Consider the following 22694-nt stretch of genomic DNA (forward strand, 5'->3'; position numbering starts at 1 on the left):
ACTGGAGATCGATTGGACAGGGCTATTTTCAGCAGTGGACAACTTAGTGATTTCTTAAAATAAATCGCAAGGAAGTCAGGGGTCAAACTTTAACTGATACTAACAACGTTACATCGATATGGATATGCGTCATGATAATCGCCTTATCGTTGCCGCTGCTAACTACTCCCCGAATCCTGATCACGCAGGAGCCAGTCATCGTCGTCGCCCTAGACACATACTTACAGATCCATCAGATCCAATAACTCTTGCATTAGACGCTTTCAGCTCTACCACTAGGAGCAGGCAGGGACACCGGTAACTGTACTCCTAGAACTCGGCAAGAAGCTCAACCTGCAACTTAACCTAAGCATCAGCCTGCTGACATTCCGACCGGCCCTTTTCAGCGGGTCGCAATTCCGACCCGGTAGTAGATTCATTCGCGAAGCAGCTGCTCTTGATTGTTAAGTCTCCTTTGGAAGCGATCGAGTAGCTGTTAGCAAATCTCGCCCATCCTGCCTTTGCCCTCAAGCCCCGGCTCGACCACCCATCCCGGTGAAACTGGAAAGGCCTCCGGCTACCAGTAATCCACCAATAATAAAAAAAAAAAATTAACAGAATTCACCCATGGCCCATTCAGACTTCTATGGACCATGGGACAGACTGCCAGAAATTATTAGTATGGTGCCCTTGTGGGCTCATATAGGGCTCATAAAAGAATTTATTATTTGAAATGCATTTAAGAATAATAACAATATGGTAACGCATGTAAATTTTAATTTGAATAAATTTACATGAGTTCTCATGTAATATTATATATGACGGAGGGGAAACCTGCGTAATGTTTTTAAAAGTGTGACGTCAGCATTGCTAACTGTGACGTCAGCATTGCTTATTACTTTCTTTGACGATGACTCATGTTTGGGCTTTCGAAACAAAACTTCACGGGAACTTGGTGAGCTGCGTATATTTCACGAGGAGCGTAACAACGTTCCAGAGAGTTCGGACACGAATGACCGAGCGCTTTTTTTTTCCTACCTAACGGTCTGGCCCCGGGGATCGGTGGTGCGAACGACGAAGCGGTGGATGAGGCGACTATTCGTGCAGCACCGTTTGCAGGCCACGGGTACTCACGTTCGCCGCCGCGACTAGTAAGCAAGTCCGACAGCGAAATGTCTATATCGAAATTATCTCGATATTACTTACAAATTAATAGTTTTTTGGTTCACGACCTATTTGGAAAAGATTGTGGAGTTCATGATTTGAATAAGAATCGGAGTATAGATGGCAAATTCCACAAGAAGTACGATAAATACTTTGGGTGGCTAGACTTCCAAATAGCTGGTCTAGCTAGTATTTCAGCTATAAATTTTATTTTTTTAGGGCTTAGATTGGTGGACGAGCTCACAGCCTACCTTGTGCTAAGTGGTTACTGGAGCCCATAAACATCCACTACGTAAATGCGCCACCCACCTTGAGATATAAGTTTTAAGTTTTCAGTATAGTTACAACGGCTGCCCCATCCTTCAAACCGAAATGCATTACTACTTCACGGCAGAAATAGGCAGGGTGGTGGTAACCACCCGCGCGGACTCACAAGAGGTCCTACCACCAGTAATTACGCAAATTATAATTTTGAGGGTTTCATTTTTATTACACGATGCTATTCCTTAACCGTGGAAATCAATCGTGAACATTTGTTGAGTAGGTACGTATTTCATTAGAAAAATTGGAACCCGCCTGAGATTCAAACACCGGTGTATCGCTCAACACGATTGCACCGGACGGACGTCTTATCCGTTAGGCCACGACGACTTTAAAAATATAAAATATATGTCGGGGGAGATACAGATGGAACGTTTTTAAAAAGTGTGACGTCAGCATTGCTGACGTCACGGCTATTGCTTTGTTGACGACAACTCATGTTTGGGTTTCCGAAACAAAACTTCACGAGAACTTCACAAGAACTTCGTATATTGCACGAGAAGCATAACAACGTTACAGAGATATCCGTACAGTACAACGGCTCGGACACGAATCAATCAGTGCTAGACAGCACGGCCGTATTTATGGGGCTTCGTACCCGTGAGCGTGTTGACACGTTTTAAACACGTGAGCGTGTTTACACGTTTTTCAAACACGTGAGCGGGTTTACACGTTTTTCAAACACGTTTTAAAGTATTGAAATTACAATAAAAGGAACTGTTTAACATTAATTTCTTATCACAGAGTAATTAGTTGATGATCAGTAGGTAAATAGTCATATTTGCGCCGACACGGCCATACTGACAGGCGGTGCGCGCTCTGCACCAGCCGCCCATGTATGGTGTATCACCAGAGAGTTCTTGGAGTCCATCTGAAACAATGGAATGTCTGTTTCTGAGATTGGTATCTGTGTACCTTTTTATGTTACTTTGAAAGTAACTTATTTTGTGTAGTTTTATATTGTGACGTACACTGTGGTACTATGTAGTGGACGTACACTGTGGTACTATGTAGTGGACGTACACTGTGGTACTTATGTAGTGGACGTACACTGTGGTACTTATGTAGTGGACGTACACTGTGGTACTTATGTAGTGGACGTACACTGTGGTACTTATGTAGTGGACGTACACTGTGGTACTTATGTAGTGGACGTACACTGTGGTACTTATGTAGTGGACGTACACTGTGGTACTTATGCAGTGGGCGTACACTGTGGTACTTATGTAGTGGGCGTACACTGTGGTACTTATGTAGTACAGAATAAAGATTGAGAAGCTTTATTCAAAATTGTTATAAGTATAGGAATGCTGTACATGGGAGGTGAGCGATGATATTGAAGTGCTTGTAATGCTCCACGCTTACTCGCACGATTTATGTACTCGTAGATATATCGATACAAATGCTCCACGCATAATTGCACGATTTGATTTCTCGTAGATAGGATTGATGCTGTGGCGCTGAGCGGTCTCGAACGCCGTGGTCCACAGGGGCTCTAATGGAAGTGGGAACTAGGACGATGCTGGGGCCTAGGCCTAAGTCGGTCAAAGTTAGTCAGTCATAGTCAATCATTTTGACCGTGGTCCCCAGAGGCTCTGAAAAGTAATGTTTTTCTTGCCTTTTGTTTAGGCTTATGAGGGTTTGATGCTGTGGTGCTGAGCGGTCTCGTACGCCGTGGTCCACAGGGGCTCTAAAGGATTGTGAAGGTCGATGCTGTGGCCTGGGCCTTATATTTATGACCGTGGTCCACAGAGGCTCTGAAAATAAATAGCGTAATGAAGAGCTCACATGGGAATGATGCTGTGGTGCTGAGCGGTCTCGTACGCCGTGGTCCACAGGGGCTCTAAAGGATGTAGGTAGGACGATGCTGTGGCCTAGGCCTTATGTATTATGACCGTGGTCCACAGGGGCTCTGAAATTGGTTCAAGGAAGGAAAATAGGATAGGGGTAATGTACAGGCTTACTTTTAATGATGGTCGACCCGTCAACAAAGACAAAGGCCAACGGCTGGATCTTACTGCTAATGTTGATACTGACTTTCTCATAAATTGGTAAACATTTTAAGTAACTATCAAGATAGCAGTAAGAAATATAAATCGGCGCGCGGCGGGGATGGTTAAGCGGTAGTTTCCGTTATCACTCGTGTTCGATTGAACTCAGTTTAGTCAATAAAACTTTTTGAATAATAATTATTGAAACCCAACACACACAACTTTCACAATGACAGGGTAAACCGACAGTTTCGTGCCACATACCAACAGACTGACTGACTGCCAGAGACTCATTGACTCTGACGGACGGACCGTCTGATACGGACTGGATGACTGTCTGACACGGAACGCCACGACTCTGTCCACGTACCGCCATTTTATACTGTGGCGTTACGGAGTCTACCCTACATTTTGTGATATTTATCAAAACAGCATTTCATCATTTAAAATAATAGTCAAAATAACGTCTTAATATTACTAAAAGTCTTTAATCACGACACGGCCATTCTGACATGTCACACGTCCCTGTGTGACGCTCCTGCTAGAAAAATAACCTTCTGTAATATCAAACAGGTTTCGTCTCGGCCAATCCTGATTCATTCAAGATTGAGGATTGGGATTCTTTCATTACAAAACATAACGTTAGCTTTCAACAAGATCTTTAACCTGTGTGAGTAGATAATTTAATTACCCAATTATTAGCGACACACTATACAACTGGAAAATTTCATTAACGCTCAATAAGCATTAGAAACCAGAGTCATTACAAAACTAAGTAATGTGAGTAGTATTTCATCAGTATTCAGTATCAATCACAAACTGTCGTTACAATCACCTCCATCTAGTGTGAGTAACTCATGCCACCTATATCGAGTGACGATAACCTTGATACCTCCATCGAGCGACGCAAATAAGTGGGACCTCCATCCGGCACCCAACTTCAACATAAAACACACGCTCGATTTAGGTGATGTGTTCAATTACCAGTTTTATAAATGACACCGAATACTTATCTTTACTAATCACACAAAATAGGACAACAAAAATCCTTACTTTAATCAGTTAGTTGTATCGTGGTCTTTTGACTCTACATCTTCTAAATCACTAGTTTCAACAAAATCGTATTTAGGGATTGCACTACATTTTGATGAATTAAGCACACACACATAGTAAAAGCTTAGAAAATTCTCAAGTATACGGAAATAATTGATCACAATAAACTTCTAGAGCAAATTAAAGAGCGGAGGATGATCAGAGCCTTGTACCACCGTCGTTTATTCATTCAACCATTTAATTAAGCATAATTAAATTATCGAAACTTCACATAAGCCTCTCTATCGCCACGGCTCTCCCGCCGACCAGCAATCGCAATTGCCCTCATGATGCGCATCCACAGCGTGAATCGCCCGTGTGCATCACCCCCTGACTACACACGATGGTATTTACAGACCCCGACCTCCGTCAGAGCCAAACGCGCACCGCGCACCCACGGACTACTTGAGTTGCCTCAAGAGACATCGATTTCTACCGGGCTATGACTACGTAATAGCTACTAGTACGGTCGAACACAATACGGCCGATAGAGTCTTACTAGAGTTTCCAGCACAACTTAGGCTCACTCATCTTCAATAGGATCATTGTCAACATCAACTTCGACTGGTACATGACCTACTGATATCCTCCTCAACCTATCGTGTGCATATTTGTACGTACGCTTACCGGAAAATTTTAAATTTTCGCCTTTGTTTGATTAAATCGCGCCTTATCATAATCTTTTGTTCTCATACGCTATCTCGCGAATTTCGTCAATATCAATTTCAGTCTACATCGCTACACATCAACGACGGTCTTGCAACCTTGCCGATTAAAAGCTCGAGTGGCGATGCTTTCGTTACACGACTCATCGTGCAATTAATAGCTAGCTGAACCTCACCTACAACATCTTGCCACGATCTGGTATCGCTAGTCTACCGCTGTTAATATTGCTTTTAGGACACTCATAACGCGCTCTACCTGTCCATTAGTACGAGGGGAACCGGTTGCTCTCTGGTCTCGTCAAGGTTAATCTCTTGTTTTCAGTATCATTTAAAGTAAAAAGATTTTCGGGGTATGGTACACGAATTATTAAAAGCTCAAGAGGGCTCACCCTTTTTATACGTTGGATAGAACAATTTAAAAAATATGTGCTTCTAGCACTTCTTGTCAAGAACATGTCAAGAACAATTCCATGAGCTAATTGCGAGCTTGGTCAGCAATAACGCAAGTGTGGGCTTCGAATAAGGACACACTAGATTTAAGTGCTTATTTCGCTGAATGCTCAATCTCACTGAACCGATTAAAACAACTATCGGGTAGTACATGACATTAAAATGGTTAAGCAATAAATCATCGCAAAGGATTTGTTCCGTACAGTTTTGGTCAAAACAACAGACCCTTTATGAGAACCATCGCATAAAATTCCTGAATTATGAAGCTACTACTAATAGATTTCTCGACAAGAGAACATTCGGCATCAGATTCCAAATAAAAGTAAAACGACTCACCAGATTTTTCTCATTTACCAAAACACCCGATGTTACGCAGCTACCGGCACGTCGCTCTGCTGCTGCGTTGCTCGCGGCCGTCGATGACATCGCGCCATCAATTTGCCTCGGCGGCAACTCGTGGCAATGTTTTTGCTTAGATGGGTGGACTATGAACGAGCTCATAGCCCACCTGGTGCTATGTAGTTATTGGACCCACATATATCCACAACGCAAACGCGTCATCCACCCCGAGATACAAGTTTCAAGGTCTCAGCATAGCTACAACCGCTGCCCCACCATTCAAACCGAAATACACCACTGCTTCACGGCAGAAATAGGCAGGGTGACGGTACCCGTGCGGTCGATGGCACTATACGGATCACCCGTCTGGTGCCACGTCCTTACCCACTAGAACGTCGCTGCGCTGCGACGGCGGCAGCGCGCGATCGCGGTCAGAGTCATTCAAGGATACCTCACAGTCTCCTACGAGGCGGCGCGCCCTAGCGCAAGTGCAGCCGGAGCGCGAGGGCTCCAAACTCGGCAGTCCGTGCTGGAGGCGTAGTCTCGTCATTTGGCGGACCCGTCGGCCGGCCTCCGTACCGTCGAGGCGATCTGCCCGGTTCTCGCAGACTGGGTGGGCTGCGACCGCAGAAGTCTCACCTCTGGCTACCTGTGCAGACTCACAAGACATCTTACCACCAGCCACCACGCAAATTACAATTTTGCGGGTTCCACCTCTACTACACGATGTTACTCCCACACTGCGGAAGCCAACCGCGAACACTTGTCAAGCACACACTTCACCCGAAAAACTGGCATCCGCCTGCGGGACCCGAACACCGCCGCATCGTCAGACACGAACGCACCGGACGGTGTATCTTACAGGTCACGACGACTTCAAATGTGTCAATTTTCTTCCCCACGAAAAATTGCTTGCTTTCTTGTTTGCTTGCTTGTCGTCATGACAGATCCATTATTGTGATCGAACTTCCACTTGAGACTTGCAACAGCTTGTTTCGTGTCCTATTTCCGCTAGTAAATGCCATGTGATAAAGTTTCTTCGTGGCTCAGATCTTCCATCGAGGTAGCAGACGCTATTACACGACTTGCGTATGCTGCATTCACGCTTTTGTGGCTTACCATTGCTTAAATTGATAAGCGTCGCAGCAAGAATTTTGCATAACGAGCGAGAAATAAGTCGCAAATGCCTCCATGTGACACTTACGTATGAAATCCGCGACAATCATGATAAGGCACCGCCTTTCAGGGCCCCACTGAAGACTACAATGAGCCGTGAACCATCCAGTAGACGTTCATCGAGGTACATATCAATCGTAGCGCACCAAGCACATGGATCGGAATCTGTCTGTTCCCGAAGAATTTCTGACCCGTGATCTCAGATACCGTTACTGGTATTCTCATCTGCATCATGTTTTTCCGCTGTACTTCGAACATGATCAAACACGTCACGCCAGTGAGAGTAGATTCCTGATCCTTCACTTCTGATGTCGGGGGAGATACAGATGGAACGTTTTTAAAAAGTGTGACGTCAGCATTGCTGACGTCACGGCTATTGCTTTGTTGACGACAACTCATGTTTGGGTTTCCGAAACAAAACTTCACGAGAACTTCACAAGAACTTCGTATATTGCACGAGAAGCATAACAACGTTACAGAGATATCCGTACAGTACAACGGCTCGGACACGAATCAATCAGTGCTAGACAGCACGGCCGTATTTATGGGGCTTCGTACCCGTGAGCGTGTTGACACGTTTTAAACACGTGAGCGTGTTTACACGTTTTTCAAACACGTGAGCGGGTTTACACGTTTTTCAAACACGTTTTAAAGTATTGAAATTACAATAAAAGGAACTGTTTAACATTAATTTCTTATCACAGAGTAATTAGTTGATGATCAGTAGGTAAATAGTCATATTTGCGCCGACATATATAAAAAATATAAATATTTCGGTGATCATTTTTCGCGGCGAAAACAACTAAACTCATTTAATCACTGTATTATTCGCCGCGACTACCGCTCGACTCCGTGGCTCGCGCCGTCCTTATTCATGCATTTGTTTTGCTCGCCCGCCGCGTCGTAAGACGCCCGCGCGATTCACTCGGTACATTTCGCCCGTCGCTTCGCCGGTCGCCGGTGCGCGTGGCTTGATAAGTACATTTCTATGCGATTATTTTATTCCCTAGACGCTTCGCCGTTCCCACCGCGCGAATATTCGTATCGGCGAATGTCCCGTGGCCAGGCTGTAAACTGATAGCCTTGAGAGGCTACTATATCAGCGTCGCCTTAACTAGTAGGTGAGCTCACGGCGCTTAAACCTGATGACGTTGCTAACACGAACCCTAGCAAGAGCCGTGCTTCGCAGAATCTCCCACCGGATCGGAAAAGCGGCCCACTGAGAAGATCCGGCGAGAAACTTAGTGGGCTGTATGTGAGGGTTAATTTACTCGTCTAGCCCTTCGTCGCAAGCGACGGGTTCGACGAGAACGATGACCGGTCCGAGCGCTAGACAGCACGGTCGTATTAAGAAGGCTTGGTACACGTGCGCGTGTTTACACGTTTAAAGTATTGAAATTACAATGAAAGGGATAGTGACATTATGTTTAACATCAATTTCTTATCGTAATAACACAGAGTAATTAGTTGATGTTTAGATGATCAGATCATCACATTCAATTATTTTTATTTTTATAATAAGTAGGTGAAACGTGATATTCGCGCCGATATATAAAATATTTTTATAGGTGTGTACACCATGCAAATATACTTTCGCCGACTGGTGGGTTCCTACTTGGAGGACAGATCGGTCACGTGTACCGGACACGGTGGGATCGTACACAGGTTCCCGGTCGTGCGCGGTGTTCCACAGGGGTCGGTGCTCGGCCCCCTTTTATGGAACATCGGGTATGACTGGGTACTGAGGGGTGCCCTCCTCCCGGGCCTAAGCGTAATCTGTTACGCAGACGACACGCTGATCGTGGCCCGGGGGGGGAGTTTTGCTGAGTCTGCTCGTCTTGCCACCGCTGGGGTGGCGCATGTCGTCGGCAAAATCAGGAGATTGGGCCTCGACGTGGGGCTCAGTAAATCCGAGGCCATGTGGTTCCACAGGCCCCGGAGAGTGCCACCTGTCGATGCCCATATCATGGTTGGAGGCGTCCGTATCGAGGTCGGGGTGCAGTTGAAGTACCTCGGCCTCATTCTGGACAGTCGTTGGACCTTCCGTGCTCACTTTCAGAACCTGGTCCCTCGTTTGTTGGGGGTGGCCGGCGCGTTAAGCCGGCTTCTGCCCAACGTGAGGGGGCCTGACCAGGTGACGCGCCGTCTCTATACGGGGGTGGTGCGATCAATGGCCCTATACGGGGCGCCCGTGTGGGGCCAGTCCCTGGCCGTGGGGGTAGCGAAGCTGCTGCAACGGCCGCAACGCACCATCGCGGTCAGGGTCATCCGTGGCTATCGCACCATCTCCTTCGAGGCAGCGTGTGTACTGGCTGGGACGCCGCCTTGGGTCCTGGAGGCGGAGGCGCTCGCCGCTGACTATCAGTGGCGGGCTGACCTTCGTTCCCGGGGCTTGGCGCGTCCCAGCCCCAGTGTGGTCAGAACGCGGAAGGCCCAATCTCGGCGGTCCGTGCTGGAGTCATGGTCCAGACGGCTGGCCGATTCTTCGGCTGGTTGTAGGACCGTCGAGGCGATTCGCCCGGTTCTTGTGAATTGGGTGAATCGTGACAGAGGACGCCTCACTTTTCGGCTCACGCAGGTGCTCACTGGGCATGGTTGCTTCGGTGAGTTCCTGCACCGGATCGGAGCCGAGCCGACGGCAGAGTGCCACCATTGTGGTTGCGACTTGGACACGGTGGAGCACACGCTCGTCGCCTGCCCCGCATGGGAGGGGTGGCGCTGTGTCCTCGTCGCAAAAATAGGAAACGACTTGTCGTTGCCGAGTGTTGTGGCATCGATGCTCGGTGACGACGAGTCGTGGAAGGCGATGCTCGACTTCTGCGAGTGCACCATCTCGCAGAAGGAGGCGGCGGGGCGCGTGAGAGACGCACAGGCCCGCCGCCGTCGAGCGGGGGCCAGGGAGGCGGATCTCGCCCAAGCCCTGGCCCTCTAAGTGTTTCGGGTCCCCCTCATATGTCGGTCTGGGGACCGGCGAGGGGGACCTAAGAAGACGTCGTGCAAGCTGCTCTGCACGCGTTTTACGCATGAGCATCCGGGTGATGGAAGGCCGGCTATCCTCAACCCACGCTGGTTCTGACCCAGCGGGGTATTCCGTAGGATAGACCATTCTAACCGGCGCCATCTAGGCGGGCTTCGGATAGCCTGCCGACCGAGAGGGCTGGTGGTCGTGGCGCCGACGATCACCAGTCCGGCGTCCCGAGGGGGAGGGTGATGGGAGAGATGTGCTCCGCACTAAACGCTTCACTTTCCCCCCTTTGCCTTTTCATGAGTTTTGTCTCATGCGAGGTTTGGACGTTGGTTGTTGAGAGACAGGAGGTTTTAGTCGGTTCGACTCCGACATGCCCCGCCCTCCATCCCCAGGGAAGGGCGGAAGTCCGGCGATTTACTCCTGATAAAAAAATAAAAAAAAATAGTCTGGCCATAAATACTGTTAGAATTAAAAATAAACAAAATGTTACATTTGAATTTGGAATCTGTCATTTTTATATGATTGCTTATTGATTTTTCTCATTTTGGCGCCAGTACATTGTACAATATTTTGCGATATTAAAATGGAGTGGGGTAATAAAGAGATCCGAATCGCTGTGATTGCCTTACACAAAGTAGGTATGGAGCCAAATGCAATTTTGAAAACTCTCCATACGCTTGGTATTAGTAAAATGTTTGTGTACCGGGCTATTAATAGGTGCAATGAGACCTCCTCTGTTTGCGACAGAAAAAGATCTGGCCGTCCACGTAGTGTTCGTACGAAAAAGGTGCTCAAAACAGTAAGGGAAAGAATTCGTAGAAATCCTGTCCGAAAGCAAAAAAAATTATCTCGGGAGATGAAGATAGCACCTAGAACCATGTCGCGTATTTTAAAAGATGACTTAGGACTTGCAGACTATAAGAGACGTACTGGTCATTTCTTAACTGATAATATAAAAGAGAATAGGGTGGTAAAATCGAAACAACTACTGAAGCGGTACGCAAAGGGAGGTCATAGAAAAATTTTGTTTACAGATGAGAAATTTTTTACCATTGAGCAACATTTTAACAAACAAAATGACCGTATTTATGCTCAAAGCTCTAAGGAAGCTTCCCAATTAGTCCACAGAGTGCAACGTGGGCACTATCCGACTTCAGTGATGGTTTGGTGGGGTATTAGCTGTGAAGGAGTGACGGAGCCATACTTTTGTGAAAAAGGTATCAAAACATCGGCACAAGTGTATCAAGATACCATTCTTAAGAAGGTAGTGAAGCCCCTTAACAATACCATGTTCAATAATCAAGAATGGTCCTTCCAGCAAGACTCGGCGCCAGGTCATAAAGCTCGGTCTACGCAGTCTTGGTTGGAAACGAACGTTTCGGACTTCATCAGAGCTGGAGACTGGACGTCGTCTAGTCCCGATCTTAATCCACTGGATTATGATTTATGGTCAGTTTTAGAGAATACGGCTTGCTCTAAATGCCATGATTATTTGGAGTCCCTAAAACAATACGTACCATTGGCAGTGAAAATTTTTCCCATGGAAAGAGTGCGTGCTTCTATGGATAACTGGCCTCAACGTTTAAAGGACTGTATTGCAGCCAATGGAGACCACTTCGAATAAGCTTTTTATACTTTAAATTGTTTTATATTTATGTATTAAACTAACACACTGTAAAAGTAATAAATGTTATTTGCCATAGATTTTTTTTTGTTTTCCTTTGTAACAGTATTTATGGCAAGACTAGGTAAATATAATTTCACAAGCAAGCCTGTATAAAACATATGCGTCTCATTTAAGGGCTTCTTTTCACTATCAGGGTAATATTTTAATTAATAATTTTAGACGAAATTATAATTCGGATATGCTGCAATACTGTTTGTTATATTAGCATTCTGCTCAGCTTGAACTATATTTTAAATCGAGTCCACACATCAGTTGGTAGAAAGGTGATATTAATTTTTGTCCCGGGTTCAAACTAATTTCTTCGATACGATATTCTATAAAATAATTGCATCGAAGTTGATTTCATCGTTTGACCTAAAAACGTAACAAACAAACAGAACTACATTCCTATTAATAAGACTTGATAATATGAACAAACTATATTTACAAATCCAACTAAATAACCATCTATTATAATTATGGATTTTATTAAAATACAGACTACACTCTAATCCAAGTTAATCTCTGTTTATGTGTGAATGGTACATGAAAAACTACTCACTAGTTCCGGAAATGCGAGAACAAAAATAAATATATATGTCGAATAAAATGAGGTTATGGGTGTAAATAAAAGGGAAGACGTGATTTCAATGTATGTAATTTACATGAAATACAAACCACTAAATCGTGGCTTGGAAGGAAGGTATGCAAATGAATTTTACTAATGAGAAGTAAGTCATAATTATTTCACAACTTTTAATTTTGAACTCACAAGAATTACCTAGTTAAACATTTTTAAATGCAAACCGACATAGATTGTACTCACAATGTTTCCTTTCCGAGAGCTGGAGCAAAAGTGCCGGTGTGACGCAGGTCACTCCCTTTTTATACCATTTGTTCCACACCATAACATTTAGAGTTACCCACAATATTTTTACAAAATAATTATTAAGGTAATCGATGCAGTTTTACTTTGTTAAATTGATTTGATTTTATTACAATTGATTTTAAAATATTAGCACTAAAATAATCTATCAGCGAAAGTAATTCATGTCTTAGATTTGACCAATCACAATAAATGTGACTACCACCATTTTAACAAAAATGGAAGTAGTTAAAGGAATTCGGCCTCGTAGTAAAACATCGCCTAATTATTAACGACATTGACATTGCGACATTGTTCACAAATCAACAAATCGTCATTAAATAATTTAAACAATAATTTTATAATGAATAAACTTAAAATCAAGTGTCTAAAAATCGTTGCGGCGACATTCTAAAAATCGTTGCGGCGACATATATAATTATAAAAATTGCTACTTTGTATTTTTTTTTATTATTGCTTAGAGAGTGGACGAGCTCACAGCCCACCTGATGTTAAGTGGTTACTGGAGTCCATAGACTTCTACAACGTAAATGCGCCACCCACCTTGAGATATAAGTTCTAAGGTCTCAAGTATAGTTACAACGGCTGCCCTACCCTTCAAACCAAAACGGATTACTGCTTCACGGCAGAAATAGGTTGAGTGGTGGTACCTACCTGCGCGGACTCACAAGAGGTCCTACCACCAGTGATTACACAAATTAAAATTTGCGGGTTTGATTTTTATTACACGATATTATTCCTACACCGTGGAAGTCAATCGAGAACATTTGTTGAGTACGTATTTCATTAGAAAAATTGGTACCCGCCTGGGATTCGAACACTGGTGCATCGCTCAAGACGAATGCATCGGACGTCTTATCCTTTAGGCCACGACGACTTCAAAATTCAAAACTCGTTTTTACAACCAGATACAATAAAACCAATACAAATTAATACAAACAGAAACAAAATGAACATGCAACTTATTTATTGATAACATACACCTGTAAAAACAATAAAATTAATAAGGCATTAAACAACGAATTCAGTAACACAAGGGCCGGATGTCTATACTAATATTATAAAGAGGAAAGATTTGTTTGTTTGTTTGTTTCGAATAGGCTCCGAAACTACTGGACCGATTTGAAAAATTATTTTTCCATTAGAAGCCGACATTGTCCCTGATGAACATAGGCTACTTTTTTTTTTTTTTTTTTTTTTTTTTCATGTTTTTTTTAATGTTTCCGAAGCGAAGCGAGGGCGGGTCGCTAGTTCAATTATAAAACCATGAAATTTAAACTTTACAAGAAATATCATAATGTTTCATTTTAAAGTTCGGTTAGAATTATAATACCTAATTGGTTAAGAATCCAAAATAGCTATAAGTAGCGATCAAATTTTGAAACATTCAATTGCATCAAGAAAAAAAAAACAAAGAGAACGCCTTGCAAAATGGAAACGCTTAACATATTCTTCGTATTGTGTTTGGTAAGTTTTCTTGTTTCATTAATATCTAAAATCCTTTAAAGGTTCCCGAATAATAAGCATTAATAGTCAACCAAATAAAAAATACTAAGTACTTTTTCGAAGGAATTTAGTTACAAGTGGTGGCACATTTGTCTTATTTTAACGTGGTTCTGTGGACAATCTCACGACTCACCCGCTTTCCTAAAACGGGAATGCATTATTTTTATTATTAGGATACTACTCATTAGCCTTACTTCATCACGATATTTAGTTTTTAACAGCTTTACTTTATCTTTTTCGCTCAAGTTGTTCAAGGGGCTACTCAAAGCAACAGCGATAATTGTGACACTAAGGGCTTAATAAGCTTGAAGGCTGTGAACCATTAATAATTAAATCCCAAATAAAATTGTTTTAGTACCAAATAAAATGTTTATCTAACTATATTCGTTTCATTTAAAACAAAAGGACAGTAACCACACTCGAAGCTGCAGTTATTAAAGCAGCGCTGACATTTGAACCGGTACTATTTTCAAAAGCTATTGTTACGCCGGCACGAGTAACGCCATCTATCGCCGAATAGTCGAACGAATATCAAAGGAACTAGAACGCTCGAGTAGTACAACGCCATCTATTGTCAGATAGCGGAAACTACTAATAGAGATGTGTGGAATATTCTCGATGATTCTAGGGATGTGGTATCGACTATAAAAGCGTTGAGGAATGACACGCAGTCAAAAAAAAAGGAAAAAGAAAAAAAAGGAGGAGAATAGCAGCCGCCCCCCGAAGAACGAAGAAATAAAGGAAGAGAAGATAGAAGAGGAAGACAGAAGAAAGGAGAGACGTCCGACTCATCAAGACTTCAGGCCTGCCAAATCCCAAACCTGCAGCTCATCACCCCTGCCTCTGCCCTGATAGTCTGGGAGCAACATGCCCGGGCAGAGGGGTTTTCCCGAGGCCCGCTTCGTGCCCCCGCAAGGGGACGCGACGACTCCACGGCCACGCAGACGGACGTCAGTAATCGGAACTACTCGAAGCGAAACAGCGAACGGATCACCTAAAGCGAAGGGGAACAAGCGAATTGAGAGTTTTAAAGTTTTTGTGAGGTGTTTAAGTGTTCTAAGTTTCAAATATTAAGTGTACAAATCTATGGTTCTAAGTGTTACAATACAGTTTTTAGTTGTACTTTGGTGAAATTTTATTTATCCCGAACCCCAGCGCGTAACACTATATTTAGTATTGCTACTGGTGTAGTAGGCCCTCGAATTCTTGACCAGCATAAAATAATGAGCGCCGATGCATTCAGCATTGCTTAACTTGTCTGCTTAACTATAGAGAAATACTTAAAAAGGGCTCCTCAATGATGCTTATTACCTTCAGTGTCGCAACCACCTTAGATTTTTCGTTTGACCTCCTTACCACCACAGAGAATAAGAACGAAAGTTTATGTAAGCCAACTCTGATCATATTAACACAATGAAATAAAGTCAATATTTATCTCATTCGCCAGAAAATATAAATAAATTTTACATAATTGAAATTGAAATTTAGTTACATAAAGTCGGATGTAATAAATTACTACAAAAACTTTGATAAACACTAGCCATGATTTCTTGTAACCCTTCTAGAACAATCAAAGTACTTAATCAGTGGAATCAACGAAGATAAATAAATGGATTAACCATATTCAACAATTATTCTAATATTTTTTATTACAGCTTTTCTTCATCGCTTTCACTCAAATTATTGAAGAAACCCCAGATCAAGGAGATCCAGATGCTAGCGAATTGTTATTCATATACTTGGACGCTGCAAAGTCTAGTGAAGCCATATTATCTGCTATTGTTGAAGTGCCAAGAATTAAATAAAATTATTCTCAATCTATATTCGTTTCCTTTGTAACACTGAATTGCTCAAGCCATACTTGATGATGTAGTTATTGAATAAGCACCAGCACTTCACCCAGTCCTGTGATCAGAAGATTTACTTGACGCTGTTGTTGCTGCTGTAGTAGCTTAAGTATCCACTTTTCATCACCAGTAATGATTCGATTTAAAATTCCTTAGTTATTATGTCGGTTGAGCAAAGTAACACAGTTCAACTAAGAAATACAACAAAAAAAAAACCAATACACAATGATTTTTTTTTTGTCAGGAGGAAATGCTTCGAGTCTCCACTAGGAATGGAGAGCGGGGCATGTCGGAGGAAATATAGGTTTAATGCCTCAACTCCCTCTTGCCCCTGAGCTGGACGAGCCTCTATTGCGTGATGATTGTTACTGCCATCACACAGCAAAAAAATAAAAGGGCGGCTGGTGCTGACCTTATACCAGGAGAGCTGATCAAGTACGGTAGAGCGGAATTGCACCCGTTGGAGTGGGAACTGTTTGTTCGTTTGGGAAGAAGAGCGCGTTTCGGATAGCTTTAAAGTATCGATCCGATTTCGACTCCTACCGCGGTATTTCGCTCCTATCGGCTCCCGGAAAGGTCTTTTTTTTCTTTTTTTTTATTGCTTAGATGGGTGGACGAGCGCACAGCCCACCTGGTGCTAAGTGGTTACTGGAACCCATAGACATCCACAACGTAAATGCGCCATCCACCTTGAGATACAAGTTCTAAGGTCTCAAGTATAGTTACAACGGCTGCGCCACCCTTCATACCGAAACGCATTATTGCTTCACGGCAGAAATAGGCAGGGTGGTGGTACCCACCCGCGGGGACTCACAAGACCCACAAGAGGTCCTACCAACAGTAATTACGCAAATTATAATTTTGCGGGTTTGATTTTTATTACACGATGTTATCCCTTCACCGTGGAAGTCAATCGTGAACATTTGTTGAGTACGTATTTCATTATAAAAGTTGGTACCCGCCTGAGATTTCAACACGGTGCATCGCTCAACACGAATGCACCGGACGTCTTATCCGTTAGGCCACGACGACTCGGTCTTTGCTAGGGTACTCTTAAACCGCCTAAAGGACTTATCTGAAAAGATCCTGCCCGAAACTCAGTTTGGCTTCCGACCGGACCGAGGCACATGCGAAGCGATCTTCTCTGTGCGCCAACTACAAGAAAAGAGCAGAGAACAGGGTCGGCAGCTGTACCTCTGTTTTGTTGACCTGGAGAAGGCTTTTGACAGCGTGCCTCGCGCATGTTTGGTGTTGCGGAAACTCGGATGCACGGAGACGCTTGCAGCGCTTCTTAGACTACTGCATGACGACAAGCAATGCTGCGTCGCTGTATGATGAACGGACGGGCTTCTTCCTCGTTACCTGTGGAGCCACACGGAGCTGTGCTCCTGTGGAGCTGGCTTAAGAAAGCAAGAATGCGTCTTAGCGCCTACTCTGTTCGCCTTGTACTTTGCGGTTCCTTTGCGGAGGTTCTACAGACTGTTTGCCAAGGAGTCCGCATCCGCTTTCGTACGAACGGCAGCCTTTTCAATTTGGCTAGACTTAAAGTTCGCACCAAAGTGTCATATTATGCATTGATCACTGAGATCATGTATGCTGATGACTTGTGCTTCTTAGCAGAATCCCCAGACGGCCTGCAACAGCTGATGTCCGTTTTTCATCAAGCCTGCCGTAAATTCAGCTTGAAGATTAGTGTCGATAAGACGGAGGTGATGTCCCTGGAGAGTCACGGTCACAAGACACGAACCATAAAGCTTGGTGAGGATGTGCTGAAGCAGGTGAATAGATTTTGCTATCTGGGGAACACTTTAACATCCAAGTGTGACCTTGATGATGAGATCAATAGCAGGGTCGGTGGCGTTGCTGCAGCATTTGGAAAGCTATGTTCCAAGGTCTTCTGCTCGCATGACCTTAAGTTGGCCACTAAAATTTCAGTTTACATGGCATGTGCTGCCAAACCTCCTATACTCCTCCGAGTCGTGGTGTGTGTACCGCCGCCACATTCGCGCTCTGGATCACTTCCACGTTAAATGCTTTCGTGCCATCATGAAAATCAGATGGTCTAACAGAGTGCGAAATACCGAAGTCTTGCGATGTGCCAATGTTGGTGGCATTGAGGCCTATTTAATGCGTTGGCAGCTTCGTTGGTGCGGTCATGTATCACGCATGGCAGGGGAAAGAGTGGCGAAGCGCATCTTCTCTTCTGAACTGCAGGACGCCAAGCGAAAGCATGGCGGACAGCTCCTGCGGTACAAGAATGTCGTGAAACGACACATGAAGAGAATTTATATATACCCCTGAAAGGGGGAGCGCTTGGCAGCACAGCGGCCAGAATGGCACAGGATGGTGAACAGCCAAGTATGCGAGTTCAAGGATCAGTATAAAGCTGACCTTGATTACAAACACGACCAGTTGAAGGCCCGCTCTCCTATTGCCATAACCTATAATTCTAAGAACAGCGTGCTTACGTGCCCTCAATGCGCAATGAGTTTTGCCGCGAAGATAGGCTATATAAGCTATCTTCGAATGCACGAGTGCCAAATCGACGGATAGGAGTTAAAGTGGTCGCCATGGCCAAAATCGTTCGGATGAATCATCATATCGTGTTTGTATATTTCGATCGTGATTAAAATTGACTTTAGAAAAATGTAGCGTAGTAACAACACTTGGAAGAATCGATAAAGTGAAGATGGTCCATCGAGTGAATGAAATTGATCGACAGACTATTTATTATAATATCCGAATGGGATCCGAATATTTCGGATTTGTGATAATGATCAAATTAATAATCATAATATCGTTAGCGCAATTCAGGAATCTGTCAAATACATTTTGTTCTGCGATAACTGCCGCTACACATCCGTTAATGATAAAGCTTCAAATAAGATCATCAACATTTAAACATATTTTCATCTTAAATTTTAGACTAAATTATTATGTCATTTTAGTTAAATGAGTGACGATACGTACGGTTCGGTAGTCGTCTTTGGCAGTTAACTGACACAATTGTACAGAAAAATGATGCTTGAATGTGTAAGATTCTTGATAATACAGAAAAGAACTAATCATTATTTTGTGTTTCTACTAAAGAATGAAACACAAAATAATGACGGACATTCTAAGAGAACATTACTTTATGACAGATCTGTAGTAATGGTTGAATATTCAACATTTATATCTCTTGACAGCGCGTTATTCTCACTGTCTTTATTGCGAGACTTCGTTATAATTGTGCATGGATTGTAAATACGTTTGTGTTTATTTTTATAATCAAATCAATACTAATTGCCAATCGAGATCAAATTAGATTTATAATTAAGTCAAATTAACAGTTAGATTACTAAAACTTTGATCTAATGCTCAGTTCGCTATATTAAAGTAACAATGTTCAATATCTAATTAAAGAATAAAATATGATTTTAATATACCTATAGAGATACATTAGATACAAAATTTCATTACTTTTATATTTACGGTATGAACATGGAACTCTTTCAAACCTTCGAAAAATGTATACTTGGATGATCGGGATATTCCAATGTACCATAAAAGTATACAAAAGTATATTAAATAAATAACATTTAATAAAAAAACTTGAAAGAATACAAAAACGCGATTACATTTTGTTGTACAACATAATGTTAAATTTATATATTTGTTCTTATTTCGTATTTAAAAACTATTTATTAAGTAGATAATAAATTAAAAAATACCGTAACAGTAATACTGTAATAATGAATCTGAATAGAATCAATGCTTATAACATTTTTGGCATACATATATTGTAAATAGCACGATATGAATGACAAAATTTACAGAAGTAAATGAATGAAATGAAACTATTGAAAATTTCGTTTAGGCCTTTGCAGCAGCTGAAGATGTAGCCGAAGCTGCAGCCGTGGCGGTCGCATTCGCATTTCCAGTTGGTGCGCAGGTCGTGGAAGATTTTCCAGTATCTTCTTCACTGTCATTACAACTGGCTTTTGGAGCTACAGTTGTACTTGTACAATTAGCCGATGCTGGAGTAGTGCTCGTAGCGTCTGAATCTGCGTCCTTTGCCGTGGTCGCACTTGGCGATGCGGTTGTGGAAGCGGCATTGGTACTTGAATCTGTTCCGTTGCCAGAAGCTGCACTAGATGCTGCAGCTGTTGAAGCAGCTTTAGCACTTGAATCAGCTTCATTGCCAGAAGCTACACTAGATGCTGCAGCAGTTGAAGTAGCGTTAGCACTCGAATCTGCTCCGTTACCTGATGCTGCGCTTGATGCTACGGCACTTGAAGTTGCATTAGCATTTGCAGCTGTGTCTTTTTTACAATCTTCACCAGCAGTTGTGGCATTAGAAGTTGCATTAGAGGCGGCGACAGCAGTAGTCGTTGTCGTCGTACTATTGGTGACTGTGGTTGCTGTAGAGTTACTTGCGGCAACTGCCTGTGCATTCGATTTATCTGCAGAGGAATTTGCTGTCGATGCGGCACTTGCAGCAGCCGTCGCTGTTGTATCCCCAGCTGAAATACATTGAGATTAAGGTTATTATTATTATTAATTTTATTGCTTAGATGGGTGGATGCGCTTTCGGCCCACCTGATCTTAAGTGGTTACTGAAGCCCATAGACATTTACAACGTAAATGCCGACACCCACCTTGAGACATGAGTTCTAAGGTCTCCGTTTTTATAGTAAAATGGCTGCCCCACCCTTCAAACCGAAACGCATTACTGCTTCACTGCAGACATAGGCAGGATGGTGGTACCGACCCATGCAGACTCAGAATACGTCCTATCATCAGTATAAAATAAATACAATAAATTATTTTCCCTAGTGTAGTTAATGAAAATTTTAAATTACTGTTTTATTATAGTTTGGAAAACAAAAACATATTACCACGCTGACCTTACTTGGCAATGGTATTGTCCTTGAGTAACCAAGAGTGATGTAGGTTTATCTACCTTCTATTACAAGATACAGACTGAACATAATTTCTTAACGTAATAAAATGATGCCCATAAAATAGCGTTCATTCAAACAACACATTTTACTATAAAATTATTTCCATTTAAAGTTATCTGCATAATGACAGTCATTACAATTTACAAATAAACCAAAATATAATTTACTAGCGGTCCGCTCCGGCTTCACCCGGATCTTTAACAAAAATTTCAACGGTATTTGACGTTGTTTTTAAATAGAAGAGTACTCATTGCAGCATAACTATAATAGTCAGACATATGCTGTCGTGACACTTTTAGTAAATAATAATGTGTTCTACAAAGTCGTAGTGCATTATTTTATTCTATCATCAAGTTTTCGCAGGGCACGCGATGTAAAGAATATTTTAGGTAATTTTTTTATACCTTGGGTTACATTATTAGAGTTTTAGTAAGGGTCCTTTTTTTTTTTTTTTCAAAAAAGATTATAGCCTATGTCACTCGGGAATAGTGTAGCTTCCAAACAGTGAAAGAATTTTTCCAATCAGTTCAGTAGTTTCGGAGCCTATTCAATACAAACAAACAAATCTTTCCTCTTTATAATCCGTCAGATAATAATATTGGTCTGGATTACCGCACTAGCACTGCTGCAAAAAAGCTTTTACATTATCATGAATGGAAGCGGTCAAGTATTTAGATAGAGAAAACTGACGATTAATTAAAAACAAGATGTCTTATTTAAAAAAAAAGATTACCTGGTATAGCTACAATACTGACATAGTAGCAAACCTGAAAAAGAAACAAATGCAAATTTAATTAGCCGAATCCTCAGGAAATTTATCAGTATTCAATGTGAATCAGATTAAGAGACTACAGAAACTGCCAGTTCTTTTTTTCTAGCACAAGATTGGTGAATGACGTTGCGGCCCAACCCAGTATTTAAGCGAAATAGTATTGGATATAGAGAAAAATAACCCAAAATTAATTGTGTAATTACTGCGTTAAGTGACTCTCAGAAACCACAGACTATTTTGAAGACATAAGGCATAGTGTTATTACTAGCGAGAAGAATTATGGGCAAGACGGCGAGTCACATTTCAGTTATAATTACGTAATAATAAAGTAGATTCTTGATATCGGATATCTTGCATTAATTTATTATAATACTTTTATTAAGACGAGCTCACCAAAAACGTTGCACAAAAAGATATTGTCTCTTATTAGCTTATTGGATTGTAAGATATTTTCGTTTAATGTCTATAAACTTATTCGATTTTCATTAGCAAAATCACTGTAATACCATACTCACCAAGATGGAAGCGAAAACAGCCACGCGACTCAAACTCATTGCTGTCTGTGTGCAATCAATCAACACTGTTAATGTGATGATACAGCTACAGACATTCCATTTTATATACGAACATTTTATCTGACGTCATTGGTGGCATAAGTATTGTTGTTAATACAGCTGCCGAAGACACAGCGATGTAGTCATTTTTATTCAAATCGAACATGTTAATATGATTTTTGTCGCATGATTACTCATCGTTGAATAACGATTTTTTCCGTTTGATTTTTTACACACTGTCTACATTCATTGTGAAAGCAGACAGTGTTTGCAGTGAAATGTTTGCTTACACTTCACGGATTACGGTAACAGTAGGAATAACAGAGTGTGGTGTTACAACGACCATATCTATTCTAAGTTCAACTACTTCGT

The 22694-nt window shown here is 42.3% G+C and overlaps 1 protein-coding gene and 1 pseudogene across 1 annotated transcript; one reads left to right on the forward strand and one right to left on the reverse strand.

Annotated features, from left to right (window-relative positions):
- Nucleotides 1-16408: 16408 nt before the first annotated feature.
- LOC149500115 (uncharacterized) lies at nucleotides 16409-18696 on the forward strand (annotated as a pseudogene).
- Nucleotides 18697-19614: 918 nt separating this feature from the next.
- On the reverse strand, nucleotides 19615-22426 carry LOC114241203 (uncharacterized). Its single transcript, XM_028171984.2, has 3 exons — nucleotides 22284-22426; nucleotides 21730-21763; nucleotides 19615-20555 (listed from the first exon to the last, which is right to left on the reverse strand). Exons 1-3 carry the CDS (start codon nucleotides 22320-22322, stop codon nucleotides 19906-19908), a joined length of 723 nt encoding a protein of 240 aa, XP_028027785.2. The 5' UTR covers nucleotides 22323-22426; the 3' UTR covers nucleotides 19615-19905.
- Nucleotides 22427-22694: the final 268 nt, after the last annotated feature.

The sequence above is a fragment of the Bombyx mandarina genome, chromosome 23, assembly GCF_030267445.1.
Source record: "Bombyx mandarina strain Sakado chromosome 23, ASM3026744v2".
In the NCBI taxonomy this organism is placed as follows: domain Eukaryota; kingdom Metazoa; phylum Arthropoda; class Insecta; order Lepidoptera; family Bombycidae; genus Bombyx; species Bombyx mandarina.